The sequence below is a fragment of the Anoplopoma fimbria genome, chromosome 2 (genome assembly GCF_027596085.1).
Source record: "Anoplopoma fimbria isolate UVic2021 breed Golden Eagle Sablefish chromosome 2, Afim_UVic_2022, whole genome shotgun sequence".
Taxonomy (NCBI): Eukaryota; Metazoa; Chordata; class Actinopteri; order Perciformes; family Anoplopomatidae; genus Anoplopoma; species Anoplopoma fimbria.
Window position 1 is genome coordinate 11,020,849 of NC_072450.1, and position 25,370 is coordinate 11,046,218.

Sequence of the window (25,370 nt, forward strand, 5' to 3'; positions counted from 1 at the left end):
GACTCGAGCTCTTCACTTTTCCAAACCAATCCATGCATTGGATACAACTAAACGGTTGACTAAATGAGTGCAAATCAACAAGTGTCTGGCTGTCAAACCTGTCTAATAACACCAGGAACCTGTTCAAACACTGACATGAATGACTTAAGCAGTTTGAGCTTAGCTCGAATTTTCATATTCAACTCTGTTGGTAAAATGATTGAACAGGATCAACTGCAAAGTGATGTTCTTTCCAATTAAAAAAACCGGCAAAAGGTACAAAACATATTGACAGATGTGTCAAACTCCATGAGCATGATAATTTGAAAACGGTTTAAAGTTCCATCCAAATTATTTTTGTCCCTTTTCAAAAAACCTTGCTGCGCATTGAGGGGGTGTTATTTATATACAGCTGTTCCAGTTCAGGAAGTGTTTAACTAAAATGTAGACTGTATATTCCTGCTCATAAACATAAGCTCTGAAAGTAATAGATTGAATGTATGGGGATTACAGACATTTGAGCCAAAATAGCCTCAAACATTGGTTTTGTTTTTCCCTTTATTAAAGAAGCACATTAATTGAACTGCACTACTGCACAAAGCCAACCAAAATATGTAAATAATACTGTAGGAAACACAGACACTCCAAAAAAAAGGATGACCTGTTTTGAGGCATAATATAATTCTATTCCAAAGCACAAAGTGAGCAGGACCGTATGTGTACTTCCTTTGCCTAGTCCATAAAATGTTGTTAAAAATCTCTAAAATAAGGTACCTTTGGTGTTTTTGACAGTACGTGTCTGATCCTCATACAACTTACTATTAGAATATGCACCAAGACCTATACTTCAGGACTAAGCTCATACATTACATACATTTCCCTTTCTTTAATTAATATTAAACTATCAGCTGCAAAAATAAATTAGATGATGATAAGACATTTAATATGCCTGAACGTTGAAGCCAAAGTAGCTCTAAATGACCCAGAAGTAAGGTCGAAATAGGACCTGGGCAGCTCAGAACACTGATAAAGGTTTTACCTCCATTACAGGGGCTAAGACGAGGCTCGGACCACTGCAGCTCTGGATTCCAAGCACGCCTCTGATTTGTCAGGAGCATGCTGTAATAGTGGACGTAATGGCACAAGGAGGGTTGTTGGAGTGTGTGTGTATGTGTGTGTATGTGTGCAAAGAGTTGGGATGAGAAGGAATGAATGACGGTAGAAAAATGTCTGCAGATGGATGTTGAAACAGCCATACATCCTCGTTAGACCCCCTGTCTCCCAGCGGCCACAACAGTCCCCTCGTCTCCCACACACACATACACACACCTGTACAAACACAAACAGACACCACCCACAAACATTCTGCCATCACTGACTATACTTACTGTATTGTTCTCAAAAAGTCCAACCATTCCATGTGGTGCTGGTTTTATTCAGACAAAGTATAATGACCTGAAGGCTAAGAGTTTGCTGCCAAATGCCCGTGTCAGCATGCTAGGAGAGGCGAAGGGATCACCAATGTAATTATATTAATTCTGAGGGAAGCATGAATGTGTGTACTAAATTCCATGGCAATCCATTTAATAAAACATTTCACTAAAAATCCAAAAAGTCAACCCAGCTGGAGGCCCTAGAAAAGAATCCGGGGCAGGATTTACCCTCCGTGGACCATGAATAATTTCAAGGCAATCCAGAGGGGTGTACATGACAATCGACCAACATTGTCATCCCTAGAAGCATTGTATCAGAACTATTATCAAAAATCTTCAAAGAATATCCCCTTTCATATATTGAATATATTAGTGGTGTTTTTGACTTTAACATAGTTGAATCTGAGTGATGTAGCCCTTTTTGTGTGTGTTTTTTTGCTCATAGAATGAAGCTGTTTGTTGTGTATAATTGCAGCGCTGTCCAAAGTACTGAAACGCAGCAAAGGAGATTGAAAGAGAGACAGAAATGGTTTTCAGCTTGCTTGCTTTTCATGGTTTTGAATAAAACTTCTGTCCCTAATTCCATACGCCCCCCCGTTGTTGCAATCCACAGATGGAAGGGAAACAACAGAAAAGTGAAGGGACAGTCAGAGAGAAGGAGAGAGAGAGAGATAGTTACAAGCCACAAATAGCTCATTCTTACCGCCCCCCCGTGCCAGAATATTTTGACTTAAATTCCAAATATACTTAGCGCTCTGATAATGCTACGTTTTTAAATGAGTGTTCAGATTAATACATGTATTCTTTGAATTTGAAACAGTAGCTGTATGTTTCCTTTCTGATACTATCGCCAAGATGCTGCTCCGGTGGTACCACAAATTTGGATAGTGCAACTTTGTAGACATGGTAATTTATGGATGCACACTAAGGAGATGTATAGAAAGCACATGAGTTATTTAAAAATTCATTAATGGAGACAAAACCAAGCAGTTCTATATAAATTCAGACATGCAGGACCCCTTAATAGCCCAAATGGAATGATCCTTTGTTTCCTAACCACGTTTTCCCAGTTTGACTGTGACATCGTCAGTCGAATTAGGCTCCTTAGAATGAACAGTCAAATACTCAGTGTCATCCCCAAAATATACATACATACTAAATAAACATATGGAACATATATTGCATGTATGTTAAAAGCCTTCAAAATGTAGTGACTATCATCAGCACCATTAAAACTGCTTGTAAATGATCTGTTTTTATCCTCACAGAACATTTATCCTATCGTCAAGGATACCATTTTGAGTTAAAAAGTGGCTTTGACATCAACTGCCACCCTCTTTATAGCCCAAGAGATACTACTCATCCACCACCAGACATTATTCACTGGATAAATCCCCCCCCCACCACATCCCCAACAGCCTACCGAGTCATGTCCTTTACCATGTCATCACCTCCTCCTCTGTCCGCCCACAGTACAAATCTCTTGCCCTGAAGAGAGCTGGCAGAATTACAGTGACGCAAACAAAAAATACAAATGGCCGCGCCAGACAGCTCTCACTTCATCTGCATCTGCATTCATTACCTCTCATTTTTTGCGACGCACAAAAACGTCTCGTGGAGCCGCTGTTGTGCCCTTATGACTGGCTTCACGATGCTGTCACACCGGCCTTCGGGGCTCACGGCTTCCACGGTTGAGACAGTCAGAGGTCAGTAATGAATATACATGTGTGGTCTGCAGCAGGGACGATACTGGGAGAAATAGAGCGAGGGAGGAAGATGAATATTGAGTTAACGTGCTGAGCTGAGAACGGCTACATTCCCAGTTCCCCAGTCACAACGTCCTCTGCTGTTAGTATCAGTCTGACTTGTTAGCATAAATATTTACACGGCTGTCACAATCAGGATTTATAGGACATTCTCTGCTCTTCCCGTAAGAGAAATATAAAGTATGCTTTATTCCCTCTTTTCTTTTGCAGAGGTACGTTTACTTCTGCACAATGGCAATGACATTCTTGTTTGCTCAGGGATGTTATGAAATCCAGCTTTCTCTGTATTGGATACTGAGGCCACAGGGTATGAATATTGTCTCATTATATTGACAGTTCTCGTCCTTGCCGGTTTCAATAACCGACATTCAGCAAAAGAAGAGCCCTAATACAAACAGTTTGGATATTTCCAACTGATGGGCAGGCAACAGAGGCAATAAAACACAGACAATATACTTATTGCCTTTCTTTGTAATACTGGATGCAATAACAATAGAGCAGGCTAACCGCTCTGATGTTTATTTTTGTGTGGATGTGTACGTGTGTCCAAACAAACTCCAAATGTTTGTGACATTGCTGGATTACTCTCAATTGATCCAGCACCAATGCAAACACCTTTCTCTCTCTGTTTTTCTATCGCCTACTCTTCTTCCTCCCTAATTCCATCCTAATCTGCCAATGCCAAATCTGTTTTGTCATGTTACTCCTCTGATAGGTTGGCATGTAATTAACTCCTTGGCATGCGCTGTGGGTTGTCATTTGCATGGTAATACATCTCTGCTCCTTATTGTAGGTGGGAGAAGCATACAGAACTGTGTGCTTAGCTTCAGCAAACATCCCCGTCCAACCCTTATCAACTCCCCTGACTCCAACCTGTTTGGTCCGGGAGGAGTAAGCGTCATTTCCAGGTGGCAGGCCACGCTGATTAAACATTGAGGTTAGTTTTTATGAATGTATTTAAGAGAGAGCGTTGGCAAATGAAGCTTTTGGTCAACTGACTGCTATGAATCCAATGGAGCATTTGGAGCCATGTATTTGTTTGTTCCTACAAGCCTTCTGCAATCCATTACAAAGCCATTTCCTTTTGTCCACTTTATCAACTTTGAGGCCCATTTTTCCTTGAGATCCCTGGCCGTCGCCCAGCTATTGCTTATATACAGTGTATCTGCCAAAGCCACAAAGCAGAGGCAAAGCCAAAATATGTGTGTGTGCAATGTGTTTGTGTATATTTGTGTCCCTGGGTGCACATGCACACACACAAATAATAGCGCGAAGAGATGAGGCATTTGGGGTAAGAGAGGGGGTTGGTGGTGGTGGTGGTGGTGGTGGTGGGGGTGCAAGGTGATTATATGTGTGTGTTTTGAGAGATGGATGAACGGAGTAAAGATTGCACTCATCTGTCGTGGTACAGTGCTCCCATCAGGTCTAATGAGTGTGCCGGGGTGACCTCAGTCTCGTAGGTTCACAGGCCTGATTAAACATCGTCTCCGAGCCGACTCAGGGGGATGCTGAGCAGACCAGCACCGGCTCCCCGCTCTCCTCTTTTCTCCCCTCTCTTTGCTCCCCTCCATCGTCCTAATGGCTCCTTCTGATCTAACCCCATTTATCTCTATCACCCCCCCCCCCTACACACACACACCCACACACACACACCTCCTCACCCCCTTGCTACCCTGTGCTTCGCTCTACCAGTGATACTCCTTTTGTTTGACTGTCATCTGTCTTTATTAATATTTGTTATTTTGGCTTGTGTGTGGTTGTAGCTTATATGCTTGAGAGTTACATGTTTCCAGCTTATGTTCCAGGGTAACATGTTTCTTTTTCCGAGTGTCATCAGTAAAGGTGTGTGTGCTCAACTGCCAGCCTTCTCTGTTTATTCAGTGCTAGTAAGACATAATGAAGCTGAGGTTGATGATGATAAACTGCAACAGGATCCAGGAGCTGGCGTAACTCATGATAGGACAGCTTTCTGTAGAGACTTTGATTTATTTGGCCGTGAGGTGCAGAATATTGGCTGTTCCTCTGAGCTGGAGGCCCTGTGGGGTCACGAGTCGGAGACATGCAGTTAAGATGCAGCCGGCCAGTGCGTTTTAATCTTTCTCTCTACGCTTTGATCTCAGTAACTTCAGTCGAAGCTTGCTCAAATCATCACCAAGACATTTTAAAGAGTTGCAATTAGGGCTAAATAGCCCGCCATTTATCAAGCTCCTTTCATGTCCACCATTTTATTTTATGAAAGCAATCGATTGTCTCTGTGGCATGGAGGCGCAGCCCGAACCTGTGCTTGTGCTCCTAGGTGAAAACGATGAGCGCAGTCAGGCCATCACTCCCGCGGTGAGTGGGAGAGATAGAAGGTGATTTGGCTGGCTGGAACACCATGACCGACGCTTCTTTCACATTTGCACCAGAGTAATCAGACAGCCCGGTCTGGTAAAAAATATAGCTGCTAGTCAAAATGCCAGGAGCTCAGGGCATCTGGGTTTGCTTTTGGGGTGGGGCTCGGCTGCTTGAAGGGAGACTGAAGAAGAGAGGGAGGAAAAACAGGCAGAGGTCGAAAGAGAGGAGAGAAAAGGATAGAGGAAAGAGATAGCAAGAAGGGAGCAAACAGAGCCAGGGAGAGCTACAGTTGTGTGTTGTTTATTTACAGTTTTGTGTTATTTACATCACTGCTCCAGAGGAGTGCTTAGCTTCTTTGCAGACAGACAGCGAGGGAAAGTAGCCGACACAGACTTAGACAAAGAGAGAGGGAGGCTTCACACACACACACACACACACACACACACACACACACACACACACACACACACTGACACACAGTTGACTGGGATTTGTTCATCAAAACCTTTTCAAGAAATGATGTACAAAATGAGTACCATTCATTAATATTTAAATGCTAAAACTGTGAAATGAAAAGTATTTAGCACATAAAACATGCATGCATTTTTTTTAAAGATTTGGTCTGTAGGAGATGTGTGTTTTTTATGGCAAGTAATACAACAGTCTTTACATGCATATTTATCAGCAGCCTAAATTAATGGATTAATGAGATGAAGACCCACACGCGTACACAAATGACCACACGACTACACAAACAAGCAAATTATCTTATACCCACGTATTGTGCACTTCCATCCACACACAGTGAGACACACAGAAGCAGAGCAGAGCTCCAGCAGTGCGGGGCAGGAGAGGAGGCTGCAGGGCCCTGACCACATAATCATCTCCTAGAGAGTGATCATCAAGGCCTCCAACATCACTGCACAAATACACCAACCTTGGACCCCCTGGCATGATGGGAGAGAGGAGGGGTGAAGACAGGAGTGTTTACAGGAAAAAAGGAAGGGAGAGAGAAAATAAAAAGAGAGGGGAAAGGAGAGGGAGAAAAAAGGAAATTAAAAAGTGGAAAGCTGAAAGAGAGAGGGGAAATGGGGTCTGTGTTTAGAGGAGGGAAATGGAAGGAGGGCAAAAAATGAAGGAGACTGGAGTTGAGAATATAAAGCAAAAGAATGTGAAAGTCATAACGGATAAAGGAAGAACAGTTAGGTGTTGTGTTGACAGGGAAAGGAGAAAGAAAATGAGGAGTCGAGAGAGATATAAGGGGTCTTTTCGATGGTGGAGGGGAGTGAGAAAATTGGGAAGGGTGAAAGGCAGGGGAAGAAAGTGAGAGAGCACAAAGGGAGTCTGTGTTTAGATGAGAAAAGAAAGGAAAAAAGGTGAGAAAAGGACACCGAGAAAGAGAGGGGAAAGAAAGAGTTAGGGGAGAAAATGAGGCTGTGTTGACAGGAAATGGCTGAAGAGTATAAAGAGAGAGGACCAGGATGAGAGAAACAGTAGAAAGGAAAGAAGAAAGAGGTGGGTAACAAACATGAAGAGAGAGAAATAAGTGATAGAGTGTATCTGTTTGCCACGCATGAATGTACAGCAGCGTTGCCTTGGAAACGGCAGCCGCTTGGATTATGAGCTGATTAGTGGCCCTCCTCCTTAAACCGCCCCCACCCCAACCAAGTTGTCTTCACAACAGGGTGTGTGCATGCTACCTGGGACACGGTCTGATGAACAATCACACACACACACACACACACACACAAATACATTCAGACACACACACACACACACACACACACACACACACACACACACACACACACACACACACACACACACACACACACACACAATAAACTCAGCCTTTACTCTTGGTTGCCCATTGTATTCACTGTAGCCAATGCCTGTCCATGTCAACATCTCAATCTTTTTCACTCTCTGCTGGACTCTTTGCCTCTCTTTGCCTCTCTGCCTCTCTGTCTCTCTGTGTGTGACGTGGCAGGGTGCTAATCTTGGCCCTTATCTTCGCCCGCAGCTCTGCTCACATTCCCTTCTTCACGAGCACCTTATCTGCCATCACTGTCAATCAGAGCAGATCAGGCTACCTACAGCTGAGTCTGCTCGACCACCCTCCTCCCATCGCCGCCGTCAACCTGCCTTGCCTACAAGTCCATTACCAACACACGCACCACACCTCCCCCAGCCCGCAGCATTTCTTCACACATCTCACATGCACACGCAAGAACACATGCAAACTCAAGAACCATTCGAAGAAGCCATCAACACTGGCAACAGTGGTGCACGTTTGCACCTAAATTGGCTCGCTTTGTGAGAACCTGATTAGCATGTTTGACCACTAAACTCGGCATCCTTACCAGCTAATTACCAGATCAGTTCTTGTACCAGCTCATAGAAAAAACAAGGGTGAAATTTCATTTTGATTAGAATTTTCCTCAAGGGAATAGAGTCAAAGTGCAGCAGTAATTCAGAATCAAGCATTGCAGCAAACATAAGCTCTTTTGCGATTACCAGCAGGGTCACCAGTGAAAACACGTTTGCTTTTATTGTCAATTATATAAATGGACATATAACCAAGAAAAAGTATTAAAGACTTGTTTGGGCTGATACAACACACACTTTAACAGCCTATAATCTATCATCAGTCATAATAATCCGGAGTTTAATGAGAAAACTGCATGAATAAACAATATGTCTCATTGAAGGATTAAATATTTTGGTGAGGGACAGTTTTGTGTGAAAGAGTGTCTGGTGAAATGCTTTAATTTTTTTAATTTAAAAATGTATTTCATTTTAATATAGATCCTGCTCTCTGTAATGACATTTTTTTGTTCTGTACCTAACTGCATCATGTTGAACATACTTTTGTAATACGGTTTACATTTACATTTTCTTGACTCATTTTGTAGAAAGCATGCTCAAAAAAGGCTCCATTAACCCACCCGAGGGAAGAGCCAGTATACATGGTGGACCTGTTATGGGTTGATATTTTAAAATGTGGACTCCAACTGAAAGATATCCCTGAATTAACACAACTTAATGTTTTGTCAGCTGCCTAATCATATGCCTGTACACAGTACAGCAATGACAGTCATGTAAATGGAAAACATACTCCTGGTAAATGGACACACACTCCTCCTGCCCATCGGGGCTCCTCTCCAATCAGGGAGGGCCAGTGACCTCCCACCTGAGATCGTGCTGGGAAACCCACCCATCTAAATACTGTGCACACAGCCCACATTCACACACCCACCCACTAGTCAGGAGCACTAATCCAGACTGCTGACATTTTTGGTTCACAAGCCTTGCCATGAGGGCAGCTGCACTGCAGGCACGACAAAAGGAGAGAAAAATAAAATAGAACAAATCCCTATTGGGCGGGTTTAATATTTTTTAGGCAAGGGCACTTTTATGTGGGGGCAGGTGTGCTCTGGCTCCCTAATGCTGAAGTAATTGTAGATAATGGAGTTTTAAGGACAGCTGCTGATGCAGGTTTAAGTAGGATTTGGGTAAAGATTTATTGTGGAGGGGAAATGGGTGGATGGGTGGGAAAGTTGGAGAGGTGTGATCGCGAGGAAGTGAAGGAGGAGGTGGAACAGGAGAAGCATAGGTTTTGGGAGGGGTGTGTGTGTCGGCTTATCCAAGCAAAGGTGAGAAGCAGGAGCAAAGGGAGGGCAGATCGTAAAAAGTAAAAAGATATGGCTCAATCTTCTGGCAGAAAAAGCTCTGGGAGTGAGAGGGTAAAAAAAAATCCATCCTCATCCATAGTTTAGAGTGAAACGAGAGCATGTCTGGCCTGGTGCTTCTCAAGAAAAAGGGGGTTATAGAGGGCACAAGCTGGATGACTAATTGGGGAGGATACGAAATGAGGCTTGACTCAATCTACACCCTTGAATCAACTCTGGCCTACAGTATGCATCAAATGGGCTCCCTAAGTGGTGCTTTTCCATTGATTATACCCTTTCAATGTTACGCTCCAACTCCTTGTTGGAAAAATTTGACAGAAAAAAAGGGGGCAGTTGAAATACCGGTCAATATTAACAGGGGTAAACCTGAAAAAGTAGGAAAGCAGAGAGTGAGTAATATCATATAAACAGATAGCCATGAAAGCGATTTGAGAGAAAGAGAGAGAGAGGAGAAGGTGTGTAAAAAAGTACGTTTGGCTTGCCGTAAACGCAGCAGTGCGTGGCACTTCGCCTGGCATGGCACTCACACTTTATGAGGTGTGGAAGGGCCGTCTCCCTCGCCTGTCTGCCTGTTTTAATGATACAGTTTAAATGGAAAAGCTGGGGCTTCAGTCGGCACCAAGGACTCTACTCTCTCTGAACACACACACACACACACACACACACACACACACACACACACACACACACACACACACAAAACAAAATGGGCATGCATGAATATATATTCACAAACAGGCATTCAACTTTACCCGTGCACTAATAAGCATGATATCAGGGAATTTTCACTCATTTGAACAAATGAAGAAATGTAATTTTCTTAGAAAACCTTTTTTGTAGTTGTTTTGACTTAAGAATATAGGGAAGACCACTAAACCTCACTTTAACTTTAACCAAAATAATTCACCCTGACCTTAATAAAAATAACATGAATAAAAAGAAATCAACTGAACTAAAAGTGGATGTGGTGGAAAGTTTGTAAATGTTACAAGAAAATACAAATTCATATGCATCTATTGAACCAAAATGCTTTAGAAACCCTTAGGAGATTTTTTTAAAAACTTGTAGTTTTCACAGGACATGTAGGAACAGGAGTTAAAAGCCAAATAAGAGTATTGCTCAAATTCCAACACACTCACACAGACACACACACACACACACACTATTCACCATACATATGCTGTATAGATGATCATAGGCCCAAAGGTAGAGCCTTGGATGAGAGCGGAGAGCGACAGCGATGGAGCCAGGATGTGAAAATGGCTGTCAGAGCTGTGAAGCCTCCTCAGATCTGCCCGATGTGCCTGGCCACTGTACAGACAGGAGAGAAGGTTTTTTACCCACACCCCTCACCTATCACTGTAACCTCTCAGAGGAGAACATACCGCAGTAATGCAATATTGATCTGACAGTGTAGTGTGTGTGTGTGTGTGTGTGTGTGTGTGTGTGTGTGTGTGTGTGTGTGTGTGTGTGTGTGTGTGTGTGTTTCTGCATAGTTGTGTATCTGTTGAGGTGAGAGATGTGCTCACCAGCCTCGTGTACAAGTGACTAATCTGTGCGTTGTTTGTGTGTTTGTGGCATGTGTGTGTTTGTGTGTGTGTGTGTGTGTGTGATAGGGAGGTGGCTATGAGAACGATGAATTAATAAACAAGAGGTGAGGTGTTAGCCTTGGTGCTATTTCCGACACCTAACTGTCAGAGCTTTCCTCTGCCGTGGCAAGTCTGACTGAACAGAAACGAGCGTGGGCCTGTGCTCCCCCATTTCACCTTTCACTCCTCTGTATCGACATCTTCTTCCCTCTCATTTTCCTTCTGTCTCACTATCTACCTTTCTTTGATGAGCAAATGGTTTATTACTGGTTCTTATTTACAATTACAAATAGTTACAATTGCACTTAAAGCATAATGAGCAGGAAATATGGATATTAATCGTTTGGATAAATATATTTCAAAATAGAGTTAAATTCAGGGCATGTCTTTTGGACATGTAATATTAAGTCAGGACATAGTTGCCGGCACTTTTCTTTTTATCGTTTATATAGCATGATAAAATCCATCCATCATAAAATATAATGTAATTACTGCAACCACTGAATAATAACTACATAATTACAATAATTTGCTATTTCATTTTAATATCTTGTCCAATTATTGAGCCCTGTTTATATGGATGATTTATTTTTTCCCTTGAATGATTTAAAATAAAAAAAATGTGCCTCTAGATATGTTATGCCCACAAAGTGTGTGTGCCACTGCACATTATTCTAACAATGACAGAGCAAATTTGCAATTTGAGTTTGTACATATCTCTGCATGGTCAAAAGAGAACCCAGGCACTGGTTGGTAAAATAAAAGGTTAATGTTGAATACTTGTTCCTATCAAGCAACAGTCCATCTCTTATTGCTGTAATTCAAATTGTCCCCAGTAGATGTCCAATAAGCCTTTTAAAAATGCAGGACAAACAGTGTAAGAAGGAGAAGGATAAAAACTAGTGATTCATAGTCTGTATGTTCATAATGCTACTTCACAGTTTTTTTTTTATTCCCACCCAGTGAACTTTCTTTTCCTGTCTATGTGAGTCAGAGTCTGCCAAGGATAAAGGACACGAGGAAAGGAGACGCATGAGAGCAATAAGAGAGAAAGAGAAAGAAAGAAAAAAAGCAGACTGCAAATAATATCAAGATTGTCTCTCTTGACATGTGAGGACAATAAATGATGACATCCAGCTTAAAACAACACTCACATGCCTGTATTCACATTGAAACAGTTGGTGCTTGCTGTAATAATTTATTGAATCCTTTCCTAAAGTGTTTTCTACATGGTAGAGAAACCCCAGAATTGGAGGATTGAGAACCTGTCTCAATGTTCATATATAGGCAAGATGTCTCAATGTTCATACATGCTTTAAGACATGACGAAATGTGTCCAGTCATAACGCTTTCTAATGCTAAGTCATTTGTGAGCCTGTGCCTGATGCTATATGCAGTTTTTAACATTAATAAATCGCTGGTGATTGATTATTGCCAAAAGAACTGACAGCCTCTAATGCCTCTATTCTGCAATCCCACTGGCTTAAATTCTAGGGTTGTATGGCACAAATAGGTGCAGCTATTCCAGTACTAAATGATAAAACATAGTTATCCCCAGTTGTAGAGCAAAAGAGAAAACCTTTGTGGGAAAAGGGAAAAAAAGCAGCAGGGGTTACGAGAAATGTGGCCATACCACCGGTTTAAGATGAAGAGACTTAAGAGTCTCAATCAAATTCTCCGCTCTTTAATGCAATTTTCCCCAACAAATGACATATATCTAAAAACGACCAAACATAGCTGCCTTAATCCTAAAGCAAAAAGTAAACCCTAAACTGCCCTATTAATAAAGCCAAAATGACTCTGCACAAAAGACCTTACTTCAAAGGTCTAAAATTCAAATGTGGTGAAAAGAAATAAAAGAGCACTCACACATACACACAGATAGTGGCCTATAGTATATAGACTGACTGACTCATAGGAGCTCAGAAACAGCAGTTGTTCCCAGTGCAATAAAACAGGCAGACCAACTAATGGAACCACCCACACACCAAACATACTTTTAATCACACACAACCTTTACAAAAAAACAAACACACACACGCACACACTCTTTTTTTGTCCCAGCCCACCCATTGCTCGTTAGCCGTTGCTACATCGGGTGTATTATTTTTTTTTGTGTTGCTGCTGTGACACAGTCTGGCTGCTGAGAGCTGTATCTGCTGAGAGCGCACCAGCAAAAATACTTCACCTAACAAACTCTTCTGATTACAGTTTGACTTTCTCGCTGTCTCCTTCTCTCCCTCCTGTCTTTAATCAGCATGTAAACAAGCGCAAGGTCATTTTCTTTCTTAAACGAAATGGGGGAGATAAGAGGAGCGTGGCGTAGTTAATCCTTTGGACACGCTGATGGAGGAGTTTGTCCTGGTGATGCTCGGGTGTTAATTATGCAAGAATGCATCTCTCTCTCTCTCTCTCTCTCTCTCTCTCTCTCTCTCTCTCTCTCTCTCTTTCTCATGGTGACTCATGAGTTCATCTCAGTCCTCTTTGGCTCTTTCTTCCTTGTCCCCTAGCTTTTTCTTTCAACCCTTCTCCTCTGTCTCTGTCCATTCCCAAATTTGTCAAACGTCCAATTACATAGTCCTTAGAGGCGCAAAAAAAGGGCCGCTGTGTGTGTGTGTGTGTGTGTGTGTGTGTGTGTGTGTGTGTGTGTGTGTGTGTGTGTGTGTGTGTGTGTGTGTGTGTGTGTGTGTGTGTGTGTGTGTGTGTGTGTGTATGTGTCATCCTGTGTGGAGATCATTTTCAAATCAGAACAGAGTTTACACTCGTCCACGTCATTGACTAAAGTGTTTGATTTCTGGAGCTGCCAGAGTGATTTGCTGAACTCAGCGGCAACATGTTGTCTTTACCTCTTGTTTTGTCTTTGAACAAATACATGCAGATTGTCCGGATGTCTTCTGTTATTGCCAGAATGAGTTGTGAATTGCCAAAAAAGGCTACTATTAAGCTTGCTTGACAGTGAGGAGAGGGAAGGAAAACGGAGTAAAGGGGAAAAACTAATAGCGGGGACAGGAAAGAAAAGGAAGAAAAATGTTGTAGGGTGCCGACACCTGTTTCTATTGAGAATTGTCTGAAAACTAGATGGATGCATCCTTTGAATATTACACAACTTTTGAGGTAGATTTAAGCCTTGCTCTTTTCAAATGGATCTTCTCAAATTCAATGGGATGGATTAGCCAAATCTGCAGCACTTTTTGATGAGTTGGAGGGAAAGATCCAGCCTAATTTCTGGTTTGTTATTTGGGTTTTTTGTATCCAATTGTTATTGCCAGACAGCCTGATCTTGATCCAGCTGAAAGTTTGATTTTTAATTGGTTTAGGAAATGTCACATTCCAGCCTAACAAAGAGACAGCGATCCAACCCAAGTAAAAGAGTAAAAGCATCATTCTTGGAGGTATGACAGCACCCGAGCCTCATTTCCATCTTTCTCTGCTATTTCTCAGCCTTCTCCTCTTCCCCAGTGAAGCAGCAATGTTAACAATGCTGTCCCCACATTTACCAGTTCTGCCTCATTACAGCTAAAGAAGTGGATAAATTAGCACAGCAGAGCATGCATGGCGGAGTCTGACTCCACCTGTCAGCGAGGGAAAGATAGTGAATGTGTCAACTTGGAGGAAAGGTGTGAAAGAACTACTCAGCATACATGCTTTCAACACATATTAAAACAAAACCCATCCAGTAAGGATGAGGCTAATCCTTCAAAAATCATTACCCATGGTACACCTTTCAATATTTGTGATTACAGGCAATCACAAAGGTTTTCTTATTTTGTCAATCAATGATTGCTATTACTATATCTATCATTTTAAGTGTTCTGTCATCTCGTTTTTAACTTTTGTTCTTGTAATTGCACTAAGGGACTCTGTGTGTCACAATTAGAATAGAACGACGTAAAAAATCCAGCTTTTGTCATCAAGTCATTATCCCTTAGATAATTGATTTCTACTGGAGTTTATTTATACCAATACCCATTTAGGGGAACAAGAGTGTAATTGTCTCCTCTTAATCTATACACATAGATACACTTCTTCTGAGTCGAATGCAGATTTATAAATTATGGATCTCATTTTAAAGGAAATGTTCCGAATAGCTTAGATTTAATAAATTGAGGAGCTTGGATTTTCAACTGAACAACCTGGGCACAAGCCTGTTTTACTGTATTGCAGTATATGTTCAAGATCAAGAGGACAAATGGGCCTGGTTGTTGCCATCCTATGAACACCCAAACTCTCCTGCCCTGCAGCCTTTAAAAAGCTCTATCTCTCCTGCTCATTTGTCCGGTGCCTCTAGCCTGCCATCTTTATGGGCTGGTTAAGGGATCTCTCACTATCAACTATGTTTTTCGCCCTGTCCACATTGGCCGGTATAAAAGCCAGGCGTTCCACTATGTGTCCATCCGCCTGCCTGCCAGGATTAACATTTCGCACTCTCCAAGGTTGAAAATCCCATCAGATGGAACAAAATTAATTTTTGCACAATATTCAGGGCCACCAGCCGCATAATAGGAGACAATGCCGAGTGCATCCCTCGATTGTGATTCCATTCACTCCCTAATCGGCATGATGGCCGTGCATGGTGCAGCAGCGTAGTAAATGCTTTCATCCCAAGGGGATTAGAAAAACAATGGCCCTTTTTAATTTCTTTTCTAAAGCGGGCAGCAGAAAGAAAATGATATAGACATAATTGATGATGAGGAGTGCAGCGGGAGCCTTAACAGAGGTCTCACGTCCAGTGCCCAGGCCTTCTTTTCTTTTTTTTTGCTTCATAATGGCAACTGCTCAGGGGCACTGGAGGCTGACAAATCTGGCACGGAGGACAAATTGATCGGCAACAGAACGCAATTTGTCCCTTAAAAGAATGGGTAAAGGCCCTGTGTGGCCTGAGTAATTAGTTTAAACTGCGGCATGTCTGTCCAGGAGTGGACCCGCTGCTGAGGGGCTCAGTGTGTCCTCTTAAGACGCCCTGATGCTACAAAACACCTAACTCTCACCTGGAAGACTCCACACAAAGTCCTTACTACTGAATAAATCCTTTAACATACAGTACCAGTCAAAAGTTTGGACACACCTTCTCCTTCAATGTTTTTTCTTTATTTTTATTTAAAAAAAATTCTACATTGTAGATTAATATTGAAGACATCCAAACAATGAAGGAACACATATGGAATTATGTGGTAAACAAACAAATGCTCAACAAACCAGAATATGTTTTATATTTTAGATTCTTCAAAGTAGTTGAATGAGAAGGTGTGTCCAAACTTTTGACTGGTACTGTATGTATTGAGATACATAGTAATAAAAGAGAGGGGTTAGGCATGTTGCATAAAAGTGTGAGTGTTTATGTGGTTATTTATATGCAAGTGAGCTTGCATCTCCTACCACCTCCACCTCATAAACCCCCTTTGAAGTCACTTTTCCGCAAATAGAAATCTGCATTAATAATGACTAAAATGAAGCAACAAACTTGGAGAACAATTCAATAAGTTAATCTTTGGTTCTTATTCTAGTCTATCTAAGGTGATGTGTGATTTAAGGGGGAAAATTATTATTTTTTTATTCTCAGTGTGCACTGAGTCACAGACAGAGGCATATGGCAGGTTCACAGTGGCCACATCTGTGGAGTGATGCAGGGAAAGTGTAAAGAACATGGATGCATTGGGCCATGGCGGTGTGCTTAGTGACACATAATACCGGTATTGCACAATATTCCCCTGACCCATTTCTGTGTGACACTGACACAGACAGAACTCAATTTTCTGCACTTTTTTATGAAGAAGAAGAAAATGTGAGAGACGCAAACATTTTTCTCTTCACTTTGGGGGAAGCTGATATCTTCAAGCTTACCCTTTCAAATATGAACTGAAACCCTTCAGAAAGTAGGATTTGTAAACTTTTTTTTTCTTTCCTATCCTCTTCACTGTTGCGCTTGGCTGTCTGGTCATCGATACATGGGTCAGGTGCTGCTGGTACTCTCACTCAGAATGCAAAAAATGTTGCTCCCTTTACTGAAAGCTCTACGTAAATGACAAGTACCGGTTGGGATGCCAGCTGAAACTCAGCAAATGTTACAAAAAAGAGTGGAAAAAAGAGAGTGGGGCAATGAAATTGGCAGAAAGATGATTAAGCAGGAGAAGGCGTTGGGGGAGGGGAGGAAGAAAGCACCAGTGAATGAGAGACAAAGAGAAGCTGGATCTTTTTTTCCGAGGAAAATTTTAATTGGCTTTTGGGCTTCAGTAGCACCCAATTAGCATGCTTGTTACATGCAAACACTAAGAGTTAATTGGCCTAAGAGGAGAAAATGCTGTGGCCCTGAAAGGAAAAGGAAGGATTCCCAGCTCCAATGTTGGCATGTTGGGTGGCTGCATAACAAACAGTTGAAAAAAACCCAACATTTTGGTGCTTTTATAAATAGCAAATATAATTCATAATTACTCATTGTTTTTTATATCCAGATGATGCTACAAAAAAAATAAGTATCATGATTGCCATAGATTTTATAGATAAGCAACTTACCTGGATCTACACAAATTGTATTGATGTAGAAAATAAATCTTAGTGCATTGTTCATTAACTATTCTTTGGTGCAAGTCAGTGTGTGAGCGTTCCTAGGAATTAATCATATCTGTTGAGAAATCATTCCCAGGCATGACCTAACCTGTCTTCATGCAGTGCCATGCTGCCCTACATCGGGGGGATATGCTGAATGTGCACGTAAACACAACAGCACTAGCTCACCAAGGGCAGGAGGCTGAATCTCTGATTACATTTACTGTACAAACTGTAGCAGCAGGATCGGGTGCACGGGACATCAAGAGCTCATTATGCTCTTTACATGCAATTAATCAAACAATGTAAACACTGTTGGCCTCAGCCACAACACACAGAGCCAGATTCTCGGGTGGCAAGTCGAATGCTGTCAATGCAGTACAAGACTTAGTAAATGAAGGAATGTGAATTATGGAAGAAATGTAAGATTCACAGCCAATCTGGAGATGATGTAAGAGTCGTGGCTTCCCGCTGAGACCACACACGCAGATATATCTGCCTCCTCTCTGTCTCCTTTAGTCTCCTCTTTTGGTGAAATGCACAGTGTTTTATGAAATGAAAATATCTGCACTGTGCAGGAAAAAGTGACTCTTTGTAACAATGAAAGTATTACATGAAGGATGGAATAGAAAGACAGCAATCTGACTGAGATACTTATGAGGCTGAGCATGTACCTGTTCCTTCAGCTGTGATGATCTGGGCTCAGTTGGAAGGACAATAAATGTAAAAAAAAATGTAGCTCTTAAATTTTTAAGGAATAATCTGTGATGCCAACATAAAAATATGTTTAAGTCTATAGTCATGTACCATTAGCGGATTGTAATTAATATATTAATGCAGGTAGACACACTAGAAGAGAAGATAATTGGTGATTCACAGCATATTTTATTCCATACTGGTCATAGACACAATGTACAGTGTTATATTTTCTCAAAAGATGTTCAGAGTTCACATCCTCTGCTTCACCTGTCTGCACACTCCAACCTCTTAAGCCAAGAGGGCAGACCTTCATTATATGAAGCCTATATTTATCCTGTATTAATAAAACCTAAGGCATTATCATAGTACTTTGACTTGTCTCTGCGTTTCAGCTAACTAAGCTTCACCTGACCCTTCTGTAGCAGACAGAAAAAAACTGGAATTGGGAAGATCTTATCACTGCTGCCCAGTAGAAATGACTTTTCTTTTGACAGATCTTAGACGGAGAATGAGGCAGGCCATGCCCACAATGATCTGGCTTTGTCCGTCGCAGACTAAAGCCAAATGGTCACAGAAAAAACACTTCATCAAATTCACATGCACACAGCTCCTATGTTCAAGTACCATCTGTGGGCTCTATTTGAAGAAACCTTTGCAAAATGTTATAGTCTGGATCAAACGTTTGAGTTAAATGAGTGAAATCCAGTATTTTCTGTGCTGCTTTGTAGAAAGGTGCATTGACATAGGTCCAAGTGAGGAAGCCATACGAGGATTTCATGCTGGATAAACATGATGAAATAGGCTGAGGACTGGCCGTGCTCTTTCAAAGCTAACAACACTTCAATTTGGATTTAATCCTGTATGACATATATGCAGCTGCTATTGCAAATGTGATCACCTGCGTCAAATACATTTTTTAGGCAGCGTTTGTATCATTTTGTGTGGCCAACATTTTTTTTTTTTTATTTCAGGACTGATCTCTTGCATGCAGGTTGCCTGACAGTCACACTACGACAATACGACTGCTCAATCATGTCTGTACACTGTGTGGAGAAGCCACTGAAAGGGAAGCATTATACAACAGAGCATCTCAAAGCATCAAGCCATAACAATGACAATGAGGCTTGTCCAGAAGTGTCACTTCTCTCTGTCTTTTTCCGTCCCTGTGTCCCTCCAACTCTCTCTCTCTCTCTATTCTTCTCTCTCTCTCTCGGTGCCTGTCTCATACACGCATCGTCACCCACCCACACACACACGCATAAAAAAAGCACATCTTCATTAGCCCTCTGTATGCAGGCGGTGCTCAGTCCGAGATTGCAGGACTGACCCCTCGCTGTGAGATGTACTGGGGAAATGTTTACCCAAACCCCACAAACCATGCCATTAACCTCTTTCTAGATAGAACACAAACAAGAATCTCCCTCCATGAGGGCCATAAAGACAGGATCACCTATCCAGGACCATCATGACAATCATCTCATTAAGGAGCCCAGGGGATCCCGGTTCTCCCAGGGACTCTTTCTCCGCAGTGTACCTGTTTGCATAGCATTCAGTAAAGTACCTATGAAGTGAAGTGAAGTGTAAACAGCTGATTAACCCAACAGTGAGGAACAATATAAAGCCCCCCAAGTCCATCAACCACCCCTGCCCCAAAACCAATCTCTTTACCTGATTTCTTCCTCTCCTACTTCCTGTCTCTTCCATCCTATCTTCTTCTGTCTCTCTGTTCCTCTCTCCCTCCCCAGAGATTTAGATGAATATCCCGAGGCTCTGATTAAAGCCCCAACCTGGGAGGGTGTCTTGGTTCGTGGTGAAAGGAAATGGGTGGGGGCGGGGGCCTGGGCACTAGAGCAGTTTCACGTTCTTATAGACCCGCGGGCGTAATTCAATCACACCTCGATAATTCCCCTGATGTGAGAGTCGAATCCCCTTCACACACATCAAGTACAGATACACACCACAAGCTCACGCTGATCCCAGATTGAGGGTCTCCTCCTGGGTGGGCTTAAGAGCCCACTACTGGATAGGTTTTACCTGTGTTGTTTGAAGAGGCCATTATTTTAATTGAAAAAGTTACCTGCCCGCCAAAGGCAAACCGATAGAAAACAGGGGAAAAAAATAATTTAAAAAACGGGAGAGAATTAAAACAAAAAAAACACCAGATGGTGATATACATGGAAAAAATGATTGTTTATACTTACTGTTTGATTATATGTGATAATGAGAGTGGGATTCCTCAAGGCAATTAGTGTCTGCAGCAGCCATATTGTGAGAGGACAGGGGAAGGACGGCACAGGCTGTTATGAAGGAGCGCTTATCAAATATCTCCGCCGGGGTGATTAGTGTAATAAGACACTGCAAGGTGAGATAGGCCACTCACACTCTTTTAGTATATCCGCACGTGTGTGTGTGTGTGTGTGTGTGTGTGTGTGTGTGTGTGTGTGTGTGTGTGTGTGTGTGTGTGTGTGTGTGTGTGTGTGTGTGTGTGTGTGTGTGTGTGTGTGTGTGTGTGTGTGCATGTGTGTGTAGGTGAGTGAGCAAGAAAGAATGTGTCTGATAGCGAGCAAGAAAAAGAGGTTGAGAAAGTAAGAGTGACTCTTTCCATCTGTTTCCATATCCGTGTGTGTGTGTGCCTGGATGTGTGTGTTAATGTATACTGTGTCCTCATGTGCCTCGGCATGTACGTGTATGTGCTTGTGCAAGTGTGATATAGTCCCTATGTTAATGTAGGATCCCATGCCAGGCTGTCTGCCCCAGGGGCTTTAGCCTATGACAGAGGGCTGATCGGGGGCACTTACCCCTGGCAGAGTCTTCTGTTCATGGAGGGCGCTCTGGGCCTTCAGTGCTGACTCTCTGGCACAGTATGTTAGAAAGGCACATCCTAGAGTATCAGGGAGACAGGAGAGAGATGAGTTTAATCCACAATGAACCACTATTTATGACGAAAAGAAGGAAAACTGTTAAAGTGAAAAGACCATATTGCTATGTTTACAGAAGGAATACGTGGTATGTTGTGTTTGTTGGATGCTAAGTAAGGGCTTTATAGTAGACCACAGAGAATGGAATCTAAAATATGTTAAGTCATTTTGATGATTTAGGGATTTCAGCATTTAGCACCCATCAAATACAATGTCTAAAATGGTAAAATACTGATTGTGAAAGCTAAGAGCACAAGACATATAAGAGATTAAAAAAAGATCAGTTTAAGCTTTCTCCATCATCTTTATGTAACCCCGTTTTAACTGCACAAAGTGTACTCTTAAACACAGATCTTGATTTTTATTGGATAGCTCTACCATGAAAGTCAATTTTAAATGCACCACGTAAAGCCAGTGTAACATCCCTCCAATGATGTTTGTTCAGAGATTTAGCATCCTTACTGTCGACTTCCAAAAAACACAAAGTAACCTTCCAAATGGACCCAGAGATTTGTGATTTGTGAAGTAATTCCAATCTATGCAAGCCATTCTATAAGACCTTACAAGCTATTGCCAAAAAACATGTATTACATTAAAGTGGAATTCACACACTGCGCTGACAATTGGAATGTGTCTCTCTGAAGTTAATAGCTCTATACCCTCAGAGAAAATAACATGCTGGTTGAGAAATAAGATTAAAATTTTACACATTTCTTTTTAAAATATGACAACCTCTTCAGATGAGATTTACTGAGCTCTTGCATATGTACACTGTTTATGTGAATAATATGTAGTATGCTTTATTGTTTGTTTTTGTTGTTGATTTTTTTCTATTATGTTTAATATAGTGAAATGGCCTAAGCAAAATGAAGCATAAAAATGTTCAACATACAGATGTAGAAACAGCTATGTTCCTGAAAGGTAAATTTAAATCAGGAGTTATGATGGAAAATTCTTAGTCACCTCAGATAGGGCGTTATTGTTTTTATTTCAGTACTAAAGAATATGCGTACTGCTTCCTAATGAATGATTTCATAGTTATTGAAACGGGCACAGGAGGAAAAAGTAAAACAGTATTTTTCTTAGCTGCTAAGTAATTAAAATCCTCTGGTGATAAGCTGAAACTCTACCCCCACACATCTCTGGAGACTTTGCTTTAAGTTAGAAAATTCAGCAAAACAGAATGAATATGCATCAATAAATAATTCCTTTACTAAAATGTGACAGCTTTCATTAAGGGGTGAGTGGTTGCTCTGTTATGTGCTTGGCAGAACTGACAGTGGGTGACCCCGTTCAGAAGAGGTTTTGCACTGTGCAGCATAATTTCCCATTACTGCATGTCACACCTGCTGCCAAGGATTCCCATGGGAGAAACGAGACACACACACACACATACTCTCACACATACAGATGACACCCTGCATCCAGCACATAGCACCCATTGCCCCCAAAACCCAGCAACACACCCTGGCTCGCTGCCAAGAGAGCTCCCTTTCACGACAACCTTCACCCACCTCCACAACTAGGCAGTTACTCAAGAGGAAACATCCCCTAAACGACACTGATGAAACAGCATGCCACACAGCAAAGCAGAAAAGTTTGGGAGCCTGGGGAAACACTCTTCATCCTTTTGTGACATTACAAAACTGTGGGACATGAGCCGAGGCCTCCCTGGGGTGCATGTCCTCGCAGAGGCTTATGGGAATTGTAGGCTGTTGTTGACACTCCTCTTCCAGTGCCCCTGACCTTTTATGGTATTTTTTAATTGTGTCACTTTGCTGCATATTGCCAAAAAGTTGAGTAAATAAATAGGCAAGATTTCATTACATGAAAAACTGAAGTATGACTTAAAAATGTCCCTACCAGAAAGTTTAGCATTAAAGTTTTACTTTTATCATTTTACTTTTATTTAATACAAAGTATTTTTGATCAAGTGAAACATAAACTTTAGGTTAAAACAATTATTTAATTAATTACTTTTTCTCATCACTTCAAAATGTTGTTTCACTGATATAAAGTACCTAAGTACATTTACATGTACATCTACATAAGTAACATTTTGAAGTAGCTGTAATTTACTTAGATTACAACTGTAGTTACTGGTTACTTAAGATTAAGATTTGACATACAGGTGATCTGTTTATAAAATATGATGTACAACCTACCCAGCAGTTTATGAAGTAAGCACCTAGTGCTTACAAGTTAATTCATCAATAATCCAATAATATACTAATAATTGTACTTCATACTCCATTGTAATGGAGTATTTTTATAGTGTGGTGCTTGATTAAATGATGTGAATACTGGACCTCTGCTGAGTTTTTCGAGGAGCATGCTTAAAGCAAGTAAAACAGCGACTGAAACAAGTGAAGCGATCCCTCCCCCCTCCAGATTTTTCAAGTTGCTGAAAGAAAAATAGCATGTGATACTATTAGTTCGGATGATTTTTTTTTAAACTTGACGTTTTGTGCAGTGTAGCCTTTAATATCCAGGCCAGCTGCTGGGCTGCTTGGGCTTCCTTGCGGTGGTGAAAAACCGGCAGGGCTTTAGGAACGCTTCGTATCCAACAGTGCTAGCTCAGGGGACGTCTTATGCCCAAAGGACTCTGGGACTGAGAAAGCCAGTTGTGGAACAGATGAGCATTCAGCTTGGAGAACATGAGGAGAAACACAATGATACAGTTTGAGGGGTGGTAACAAGGATGTAGCAGCTGGTAGCAGGTTAGGGCTGTCAGCTTAACATTTTAAGTTGACTAATTGGCATGGAATAATATTCATACAGACAGGTTATCCCAAATTGTTGTCCTCTTGGTAGTATGTGCAATCTTGTGCGCTTTCAGAAACATACAACTTTCATTGCTCATTTTTAATGCAGCAGAACGTGCATACTGATTTAAACTGTCTGCACAACATTACCACAAAAAACAAACTTTGACACCAAATGCAGACATGATGTCAACTGTGATGTATTACATATTTTAGGAACTGACACAAGTCTTTTAAGCCTTGTAAGTATTTAGCAATGTAAAGTATAGAATATTTGTAGTAAAATGGTTAAATGTGAAATAATCACTGGTTTGGTCGTCCGTTAGTGCTTCAGTGCTTCTCATGCCTGTTGTGGTACTGGTACTGAAGATAAGTTATTCATTTTAAGGAAATAACTCAGATAACTTTTGAACTCTCATTTGTGAATTAAAGTTTGAATTGACCAAATCTTAAAATCAAAGACTGGAGAAACTAAGTCGTAGACATTAAATAGTAAGAAGACGAGTGGGAGAACATGGCTGTGATGGTGGTTTAACAGAGGACTGGTGGCTTCCTGTGATGAGCAGGTTAAGTGGGGTGAAAATAATACTTTGGTAATCAAAGACAATTTACCACACTATAATTTCAGTGAGGGGCAAAAGTTCAACACATTATATTGAAGGCAAATGAAAAAGTAAACCCTGTAAACTACTTCAAAGAGAAAGCAGGAAATGTTAAATGTGTCTTTGCGTTTGCAAGACACGTTTCAAGTAATTACTTAAAGAACCCCCCCGTAACGCTTCTTCTAACAGTTTGTTTTAAAATGGAAATTAGTGTGTGCTCACAATTGCATGCATCCAGGCATTAAGAGTAAATTGTGCTTTTTTAAGGCATCAGGTATCTGTAATTGAAATAACTCCAGAACAAATTTGTATAAAATTTCAATTCATTAGCAGTGAATTCATGAATCATGAGCAATTTGCTCTCCTCCAGTCTCCCCACACGTGTCGGATCCAAGAATGTTCATTAAAGTGGGAAAAGAATGCAAATTCATTTTCCAAAGAAAATACAGGCGCAAAAGAAATTATGTAAAACAACTGGATGCTGGTGAATGTGACAGCCTGACCCTCTCATGGGTACTGAAACAAATACGATGTGAGGATTCATCAACCGCTTCATGTTTCTGTGTTAACCACACTATTACCTGCTGAGCATCTTTCCATCTTTCGGTCCATCTACATTCGGAGCAGGCTGTACAGAGCGGTTAGCTGTCTGCTTCGCACACAGCCCCCTTTCTAATGATCAAAGAGGTCATCTGTAGACCTACGCTACACCTGTCACTCAACTAACACAAACTGTCAATCACTGTCCAACACTTCCTCTACAACACTCTTACTGTAGATAAAACCCAATACGGGCATGGATCTGTTACCCCTTGTGGCTGTTACCAAAAGTCTCAAACCATTTATTTTTTAAAGCAACAAAATAGAATTTCACAGAGTACCACATAACTGTCAACAAATTGAAAAGACACTTTCAAGGATTTGTTGTCACATTCTAAGTCTCGTTTGCAATTAGATATTAGCGCCCTACTGAGGTTTTTTATGTCAATTTAGCAGGCTATTTATAGCCAATTACACTGCATGGACCTACCGAGGAGAGGAGAATGG

The 25,370-nt window shown here is 41.4% G+C and overlaps 1 protein-coding gene across 12 annotated transcripts in view; it reads right to left on the minus strand.

Moving 5' to 3' along the window:
* The window catches only part of celf6 (CUGBP Elav-like family member 6), a 122,086-nt gene that overhangs the window by 91,736 nt on the left and 4,980 nt on the right, over positions 1 to 25,370 (minus strand). For all 12 annotated transcript variants that reach the window (XM_054616491.1, XM_054616483.1, XM_054616558.1 and 9 more), the window contains exon 2: positions 20,837 to 20,919. In XM_054616491.1, the coding sequence (XP_054472466.1) occupies positions 20,837 to 20,919 (83 nt within the window). The remainder of the gene's footprint in view (positions 1 to 20,836; positions 20,920 to 25,370) is intronic.